Source organism: Neodiprion pinetum, chromosome 2, assembly GCF_021155775.2.
Source record: "Neodiprion pinetum isolate iyNeoPine1 chromosome 2, iyNeoPine1.2, whole genome shotgun sequence".
Classification (NCBI taxonomy): Eukaryota; Metazoa; Arthropoda; class Insecta; order Hymenoptera; family Diprionidae; genus Neodiprion; species Neodiprion pinetum.
This window is the reverse complement of record NC_060233.1, coordinates 8,478,180-8,488,041: the sequence shown is the minus strand read 5'-3', so window position 1 is coordinate 8,488,041 and position 9,862 is coordinate 8,478,180. Positions and strand designations below refer to the sequence as shown.

Below are 9,862 nucleotides of genomic sequence, written 5' to 3'. Positions count from 1 at the left end.
GATTCCGTTCCAAACGATTACATTTGGCTTGTATTTTATATCTAATTTTAAATTATTTGAAGAATTTCGGAAAGATACATCCTCACGTTAAACCATGAAAGCAATCAACAAATGTTGACGTGAATTTTTCATCGAACTTTGAACATTCTAATGGAATATTCTTCCTTCTTACATGAAATAAAAGGCAGGTTCGATTCAAATCTATCTGACGATGAAAGCTATTCATCATATAATTATTACTTTCACCAAGAGTAATGAAAATGTTATCTCACATCCCGTTGAACGAATTTTCACATGAGAAAAACGCTGTTAACTTTGGTAGCAAGTATAATCTATCAGATATCCCTGCTTTTTCACGGCTTCGTGATAAACCTTGTGCAGCACTAGAATAAGTTTACATATGTCTGTTTATCTTTGACATACGGTCGACTAACGTTAGCTGTGTTCTATGAAGCGATCGATCATCATTACGCTGTCTAGTTAAACGTATAGATTTTCATAACGGAACTCCGTCCACCTACGCGCATAATATAATAATCGTTAAAAAAATGTATGAACGAAATCACTGAATCTGGTCGCAGATTTAATCCCGCATAGAGTATTCTACTAGATTTTATTTTATTTCTTCTTTATTACTAAAATGATCCATAGAAACTTGACTCGTCGAACCGGATGACGTTTCAGATAAAAATTCATTAAGGATGTCTAAAACCGACCAACGATCCTACCGTGAAAAAGATTAATCGACACACGCTACGATTGTAACGGTTTATTGTATGCCCACGTTTGGTGGGACGATCACATGGCGGATCCCAGATTGGATTACATATCCATACCTCCTCCACACGTTATATCCGAAGGTTTCGAAAGAAGATTATGCATACACACAACGAAAATAAGCCAGCACTGCTGCAGCAGGAGAGAGAGATAGAGAAAGAGGAGTGGGAATGCGTAAATACATATAATTATGAATAATGAAAGACGCGTAGAGACCAATAATTAGGTTTGGTTAGGTGATATTATACCGATTGCCATCAATACATTACGTAACCTGACTTGCGTACAGGTTTAACGGAAATATTTTTAACATATCTTATTGTTATAATAACCGTTTGTCGTACCGATTGTATATTACACGCATCGCACACTTGTTCATTCTAGAATACCGTATGTATCGGGTGTAACAGATAAACGCCGTTAAACTTCACAGGCAACCGACTCAAAGTCGAGGCGAAGAGCATGATTGAAAAAATGCACTAGACTAGATCTCGAGTTTTCTCACTTTATATTTGAAACGTGTCTTTTATAAACGATGATGAGACCCAACTGTCAATTTAAATCGCACTAAAAGTAATCATTTGGAAAATCATACAAGGACTGAATAATTATTTCGTTCATTAATGTCTTATTGGACGGAAATTGGACGATGAGACAAGAATCTGAAAAAAATAATCACAATAATGTCAAAAAGTTGTCAATGAATTGTTTAAACAAAAATTTGTTCAACAAATCTATTGAGAAATTTAGAAAAATCAATGAATTCCTTCGATATGAAACAAAGCAAATTCTTATTATCGAGTCGGTTATGATTGATTTTTTGTAGATTTTCATCTCATCGCGAAGTTATGGTTGAGAATATCCGTCCAATGAGACCTTAAATCGGTACATAAAAATGAAGTTCACAGAGTTTGAACTTTGATTTCTATATTATCGCTGATCGTTTTCGCTGATCTGAGGGAACAGGTTTTATTCAGAAATGATAATCCCAATCGTGTGCTGAATTTGCATTTTCTCCATAAATGTCGAAAGTTAACGAATAAATTAATTGTATGCTGAGGAGATTGTAGTTCTCGCGTCGGTAAATCCGCAATCGAAATGGAAAAAGACTCGTTGCATGTGCAGCGCGTGCAAATCCGAGATACGTAACCCGTGGCCTTATTTATTTCGTAGCAAGTTTTCAGCTCTATAGAGTATAAATTGAACGATTATACACCGTTTACACGATAAATAGAGTGCGAAAACAAATATGCTGGTTAAATCGTATATTAGAGCGATTTTATACACATACACAATGATACACAACACGATCCAGTCATCATTATTACAATGGGAATGAAAAATAAACTATAAGCACGTTATTGTATGTACGTGCCTGTATAAACATTCATAGCGTGTATGAAAGATCGTGAAAAGACTTCCTCTCAGCAGTAAAGAAAATCGCGAAAGGTTTTGATGTATGAAGCAGAGAACCGCTTCATGGATATACGCGGTTATTTGAATTTAAAAATAGGGAAACGCAAATGGCTGTCACCGGAGAACGGTCGACGGTATTGAGCACACGTTCACACGCGCTCTTATAAGCATACATATATGTTTAAGGTACGTACCTACGTACGTACGTACATCGTTGCCGGCGATGCCGTGTATGCATAACCACGTTTCACGCCCTGGGCGAGTGTGCGGAAACTAGACGCACGGACATATCTGCAGGACAATCTTATCAGCGACGTCGTTCTGATTTCGGGGACCACCGAGCACCAGAGATTATTTGCCGCGTAAAAACTACCACGGTGGGATCAAATTTCGCGTCGTTCCGACGAAATCATTAATTTTATAAACGCGAGTGAATTTTATTTGGTATAAGAGATAAAGCTGAGCTGGTCTGGTTTTGGCCGTTGTTTAAATCTCGGTACTATACATATAACTGACATTCATTATCGAACAAGACAAATGTACGTATATTTAGCGGATCACGAAACGATGATTTTTTTTTTTTTCTTTTTCATCCTTTCTTTCGAGACACTGAAATTTGTCCCTGATCCCATATTTAGGCACGAAAACGGCACAACTCGTTTCAGATCGACGCAGACAGAATTCATGTATGGAAGGTCATTACAGGCATCATCCGGATTTATCGTAAAGACAAAATTGCATTTCCTCGGTGGAACAATATGGCGTCGCAACTAGGTTATGAGCCGATAGTTTCAGGTATTTTGCGGTAGTAAAAAGTTCCAAAACACTTCGTGCCAGCCGTCGGACTTTAATTCCGTTACGTTGAATCGAAGTGTGGTAAAATACGTAGCGAAAAACGACATTTATAATTAAATACGAGGCGTCGTTCGAAGCAGATGGCGTCTTTCGATACTTTGAATCCCGGCAGAGATCGTCGATCGCTGAAAGTCTACCTGCCGGAAATAACAATTTATAGTGTAAACTCGGCGTAAAAGCTTCGAATTTTGAATTTCGCCAGCAACGTTACTTCGGCCTCCGTATTGCGCCTGCAGTTAAGACGTCAGTGAATGAAATACGCGGGTACGTAGATCGGCGTCTTCGTGCATGCGTGTCGCTTTCGCGGTTGTAGAATTCACGCACACACACGGTGATCGCCTATCTCGCCCGAAGCAGTATGGCAAGGCACTGGCCGGCTGTGTGCGTGGGCGCCAAGGTTTGCGTGTTTCGTCTTTCGTCGGTGTGGGTGCGCGTATTTTCGCTTAACCCGATGCCGCCGCAATCTCAGAAGTCGTTGCCGCGCTGACAGGTCCCGATCGGCGGCCGTACGCGGATTGAAAACGGTCGGAAAGTCGGTCTGAAACAATAAAAAAAGTCGCGTCTTAAACGAGCCTCTTGCAAGTCGACGACCGGAAAATCGGCATCTCGTTTCGCGCGAGGGGGAAAAAACGGGATTATCACCGAGTGGTTGAATTCGATCAGTGCACCGAGGAGAGACGAACTTGAAATTCGAAAGGAAAACGTAAACAGTGCGTTGTGTAGAAATTTTTGTACTTTTATCTTTTCATCTTATTTTGTGATTAATTTTTTTTTTTTATTTATTTCATTTATTTATTTTTTTCCTACTCTTTTACACACCGCATTCAATAATATTATTTATTCTTTGATTCTCCGCGGAGGAACCGGTTGCTACGATATTTTTTACCGACGATTCGAAATAGAATTTGACATCATACGTGATACGTGAATATAATTATATACCTGTATAATGAGCCGCGTGGAGCGAGATCGATGTATGGATAAGGTGTCCTATTAATTAAAAAAATCATTTCCCGATCAAGATACAAGTTGGATCCGTGAACGAGGTATAAAGAAAAACTGTGTCGAAGAGAAGTGAGGCAAAGTTTTAGCGGCGCTACCGACTGTAATATAAGTATATATATATATATATATATATATATATATATATATATATATATATGTATAAATATATATATATTACAGTTGACGCATGTCAAATGCTCTCGAACCGTCGACACGGCGTGTGCCGCAAACCCGTGACACGTGACAAGTGTTAGTTGGGCATATAACGGATATAACATTTCGCCGTAGAAGTTGGAAGTTTGGGAAAAGTGAAAATTATCAGATACAAAGGGGGTGACAGTGGGAGGAAAAAAAAGAATAATAATAATAACTTTCAAGTGTCAAGCAAAAGAAAAAAAGAAAGTTGACGTAAAATGGCGGGAAATCTTTCCATCGTTGTGCCTATTAATTTGTGACTTCTTTGTTTATTTTACACTCTGTGCAATATTAAAATTTTAACGATACAACGACAACGTGTACGTATGTCTTTAAAGATAGTGAAGACAGATAACGAATTGGTTCCTGAAAAAGACGCTGTTGCGTCGGTTGGCGCGACGATCACCATATTATACATGCTAGTTCAAGCTAAGGGGGAAATTATGGGAAATTCGATAGGAATAATATGAACAGCGTTGATTTGTATTTAAAAAACGTGCAGTGTTTCGTATGAGTATAGTGGAATAATATCTGATGACGCGATCTTTGAAAAATCTCGCATGTAATGTAAGAAAACTGTGATTACCTAGCGTTACAAAATTGAAGATAGTTTGAAATAATTGTACCGATTGTGAACTAAAATTGTATAAATCACTCGGCGACTGAAGTATGTCGTGTTAAAAACGCGTAGAGAATACCGAGGATTCTGAAAAGAAGGATTTTGTTTCTTCGATCGGCGCGTTCCACTTTCAACGTTATTTTAATGTCACCTCTTTTTCCGTGATGATAGTTGAATGTTTGGAATATTCGGTAAAACGCAGAGCGTCGAGGCTGCTGCAGGAGGAGGAAAAGCTGCGGATGCAGCGATGCTGACACCGGCGCAAGACAAGAGGCTGGGAAAATTGAAAAACTCCGAGGATGAGGAAGAGGACGCCGCTTCCGCAGCTACGACCACTCCTTGGAGCGAGCTTCTCGTTCATTCGGCTGTACCGGCTGCCGCCGTTGCTGTAAAGCTCTGCGAGGATGCACCGGAGGATGATCACCTCGCCGTACCTTCGCCGGGAAGCAAGGAGAAGCAGGGATCGGTCAGCAGCTTCCAGAGACGAGCACTTAGCAGGATAAGCTTCAAGGGAGAGAGCGGACCGTTGCTTGGAAGGTAGTCTCAGGACCCGCTTCGTATAATGATGATAATCGGGGCGGGGTCCGAATTTGAAAAGTTCCGAAAGCGCCTAATTCCGAATTGTATGCGGGCGAAACTTGATGTGATGAAATCGAAATTTGAAGACACGACAAAGTTTGTTACATTAAATTTTAGCAACGGATGCAAGAAAATATAGCAACAGTGAACGTAATGAGAAAGAATAGTAACGGATGCTAGACTTTCCGGTTTGAGGACTGAGCGGTAACCGGAACTAAAAATTTCTCTCAGTGTGAAAATCATCCATCTTCAGATTAGTAATTTTCTTCATTTTTGCACTTTCGGAAATTTTCACATTCGGAATTTCGACGACGCCCTTAACAATGACTAAAAATGAGAGACGTTTCATATTTTTCAACATAGTTATAAGGAGAAATGACACGCTAATATGTTAAATAAAACTACATTATAACGTAATCTTTTTCCTTTTTGCAACGTTCGATCCGCAATTTGTATGATGAACTAAATTTTTACGGTCGAGTAAAGTCTTGTCACTTATTTATCGCAATAAATTACAAGTTCAATGAAATATAATACCAGTTACCAGGATCGAAAACAACAGCAAGATGAAATATGTTTTAGGTTTACGGCTACAAAATTAATTATATTTATGTTTTTAATAGTCGTGTAATAGTAAAGTGACCGAAACTCGTTAATTCAGAAGTCACGCGCAAATAATTGGTAATAATTATATTCATTCGTTGATAATCGTGGCAAAACACGAAAATGTTTTGCAAAAAATGTTTCAAACGATTCCAGCTTGTAATAAATGTAAATTCCCCAGCCAAGTGCAAAGTATTATAATATAACTATATAAACAACTCAAACTTTATAGCCATTTCAGCAAATTACAACCTTTCAAATGAATTCATTTTTATTGCTGATAGAAGACACAACATTGTTTTCCTCTCCAATAATCGCTCGTTTTTGTACGACCGTTAATTGTTTTGCTCTTCTTATTTTTCGCTTTAAAAAACCACAAATTCATGACGTTGCTGGTCAGAAATCCGGTCAATATGGATAAGCAATTTGTTCATCCTGCTTGTTATTCCCACGTGCCGCTGGTTTCTCTTCGTCATAGTTCAACGTTTCATCGAGTTCGCGAATCAATTCAGTAATTTTTCGCCAGTGAATTAATTTCGTTTTACGACCTGTTTGATTTTACGTTGGGAATTTTTACTGCCCGCTAAGCTATTAGATTGTTGCTAATTTATTTGTGGTTAAATGTTACAATCGAGCTTCACTCAAGTTATGAAAATACGATTAAAATCAAAGACGAAAATCCAAAAATATTACAATTTACAATAACCGCGCATTTCTAATAAAAACCCCTCCTATTCGTGCAACGAAAAAAATCGCCATCGAAGTGTTAGACACCATAATAATTGACATGATAATCGGAATCCCAATATAACCGGGTTATTTTTCGAGGGGGTTAAAAAAAAAGTACAACACCTTGACACGACAAGTTTCAGAAAGCTTAAAAGTTCATTGGAATCGTTGATAACGGTTTTGATAATAGTCGTAAGGAGTGATAAAATAAATTGGTAAAAAAATATATATACATCCAACAAGCGCGTCAGCTCGGCCTCAACTATTTTAGCTGAAAAAAATGTCAGAGGTCTAGATAACTTGTAATAATGAATTGCGACAGCAAGTTCCAGTCGATTTTTCCCAATCGTTTACAATTACGCGTCGCCGAAATAAAAATAAAAAAAATGTACAACGACATACATTCACAAATTATACGTACGTGTATAATAATAACAATATGGAAACACAATATACGAAAGACAAAAATTGACTTCTTACGGAGAAAAATTATTATCTCGCGATTGTATGTATGTATAATAATAATATATACGGTACAATACGCAGAAGGAGTCGAAACGCGGTGTATGAAAAAGTTTAAAAAAATAAACCATCGACCATATAAATTCGCATTCTCAAACGTCATGTTTTTTTTCTTTCCTTTTTTTTTTTTTTTTTTTTATTGTGCTTGTACAAACATTGTAATACCTATGCAGCGTCGTTTCTTTTTTTTCTCTCGCATTCCGACGTCATTATCAACCCAAGGTCTGAGCTTACAAACGGAAACGTGAAACGGAAAAGTTCTTAATTAACGAATAATCGGGGGGGGGGGGATTTCTCAGACCGTAGTAAAGCAAATTTAATGGTTTTCTTTGACCTGAGTTTCCGGCTTCGTTTGACGCCCTGAGAAGCTCCGAATTTCCATGGCAAATTCTGAACATCGTTAGATCATCGCTTCAACGCTTTCTCGATCAGTTTAACAAGCTCGCCTTTGTTCCACCGAGTAAAGTCACGTCCGTGTATCCGTTGCGTGACACGCGTGTGTATTTTTTCTAAGCATACATACATTATTCTTATACGTGTATTCGGATATAGAAAATATAGCTGCAGCCGGCGCCGGGTGATTTTAGAATTCGTATTTATGTGATTTATGTCACGATGAGTGAATAATCGTCTACTAAAAATGTTTTCAATTTTTTTTTTTTTTTTTTTTTTTTTTTTTTCTGACCGGTGCACAGAAATCGGCGCGGTGTAAAAATCAGCAATCTTCACATTCAATCTCGAGTGTCTTTCAACGATTTTTAAATCAGACATTTTTTTCTTGCATAGATTTTTCTAACCTTTGCTTAGTTCGAGTTATATTCGCGTTGACCGTAGCTGAGAAAAATATGCGTTATCAATTAATCGTATTATAAAATATAAACACAGTATATTTATGTGTATTTTTACCGCGAACTTACCGCGTCGTCAACTTTTTATCAGATGTAAGCGGTTTGTAAGGCGCAGCCACATTTCCTTCCTAGTTTTTTTTTTTTTTTTTCTTCTGCATCACTTCTTCTAATCACCGCAAACTTTGTCCTTACGATGTTGATACACTTTTGCGCAATTTTCCCAACGCGCTGAAATTCTGGATTCCGTAACGACTGGAACTGTTGGCGTGAAAAGAAGAAAAAAAAAATATTTCATCCGGTAAGCTTGAATTTCCGACAGGCCGATAACTTACTTCTCAAATCCTACAGACTGCGCGATTAATCGTGAATGTTGCAATGAAAAAATAAAACGATTTTTTATCGTTTGATATTATTTTTCCCAAAAATTTCACGCAAAGTAGTAACACGTGAAGGATTTTTATAATGACGCTTGAATTTCGTTTGGAAACATTGACGAAAAAATTTGTGTAAAAATTAATTAAATACTTGGATTCAAATACTGACTGTAAATATTTAAAATCCCAACTCGAGGCTTGAATTTAAAATCACAGTAAGATCGAATTGTGAGAATTTATTTAATATCTATCTATCTGTTATTTCCCGCATCTCTGAGCAGTTCACTGATCCAATCGAGACGAGACTTGAATTCGTTTTGCGCAACTCGAGTTCAACAACCACGAACTGTATTTGGTTTACAAAATCGAAACCAAGAAGCGTCTCAACGCCGCACGACTCAATTCAAATACAGAAAACAAAAAAACGTGCATAAGAATCGACGCAAAATTAAATCGCCCGAATAACGAAGACATGGCTTTTTGCAAACGGACACACGTGCGTGTCATTTACGTATGAAAAAGTAGCTAAGCATAGACTGAGAAAGAAATTTATTTACGGTTAACAAACGTATATTTGAATATGGCGAAATAAATGTTTCGTTATTATTATCACCAAATTATAGTTGAGCCAAATATGATTTGTTAACTATTAAAAAAAGTCAAATTTTATAACAATACCGAAACATTTCTGTTCTATTCGCCACATTCGAATTATATGTATGCTTTTGTTAAGAGTAAACAAATTCTATTCTCAGTGTAATTGCGACTCGTTTCAGACCTGCAGTAAAATTACCTGCAACGTGTGACGATGATATTTACTTTCGCAAAATTTACACCCGGTGCCAAAAATTTCTACATAAAACACGAAGTCGATTAGCCAGGCGATAGGTTAATATTATATTACATTTATTTATTTATTTATTTATTTATTTATTTCTACGACGTATTATTTTTACGCAGATATTATAAAATAATTTTTCAAACTCTTCGCGTCACGATCAGACCTTTGATAATTAATTTCGACAATTAGTTCGCGATTCGATGTCCGGTCGCGCACTTTATTTCAGAAGTATCGAGAGTCGATCAGCTGCTCGTCATGCTGCTTCCTCAAATTTTGTGTACCTATCAACGGACTGCAGGATCAGCGATGTGTAAACAGTGCCGAAAATAGACGAAACGACAGAATTTAGTGTAGGTAGGAAGGTGCTTCGAGTCTAAGTATAGATTCACGGTGCTCAACAAATCTGGAGCACAATGCGCGTGAAAATACGAGAATAGCTCCCTGATTCTCCATTCTATATTTTTACATTTCCCTTTGGCCGTCTAAAGGTGTAATTTTT

The 9,862-nt window shown here is 37.4% G+C and overlaps 1 protein-coding gene and 1 long non-coding RNA gene across 7 annotated transcripts in view; one reads left to right on the top strand and one right to left on the bottom strand.

The window, feature by feature from the left end:
• Positions 1–999: 999 nt before the first annotated feature.
• LOC138190480 (uncharacterized) overlaps positions 1,000–9,862 on the bottom strand; it is a 71,517-nt gene continuing 62,654 nt past the window's right edge. The window contains exon 3 of the long non-coding RNA XR_011176472.1: positions 1,000–3,586. This is a non-coding gene — a long non-coding RNA (uncharacterized lncRNA). The remainder of the gene's footprint in view (positions 3,587–9,862) is intronic.
• LOC124212771 (G protein-activated inward rectifier potassium channel 4) overlaps positions 3,510–9,862 on the top strand; it is a 53,870-nt gene continuing 47,517 nt past the window's right edge. Inside the window, exons 1-3 of one of the 6 annotated variants that reach the window (XM_069133740.1) lie at positions 3,510–3,758; positions 4,071–4,153; positions 4,234–5,404. In XM_069133740.1, the coding sequence (XP_068989841.1) occupies positions 5,043–5,404 (362 nt within the window). In that variant the 5' untranslated portion in view covers positions 3,510–3,758; positions 4,071–4,153; positions 4,234–5,042. Of the gene's footprint in view, positions 3,759–3,827; positions 4,154–4,233; positions 5,405–9,862 lie in introns of those variants that run through there. The other 5 variants (XM_069133741.1, XM_069133742.1, XM_069133739.1 and 2 more) reach the window with 5 other exon arrangements.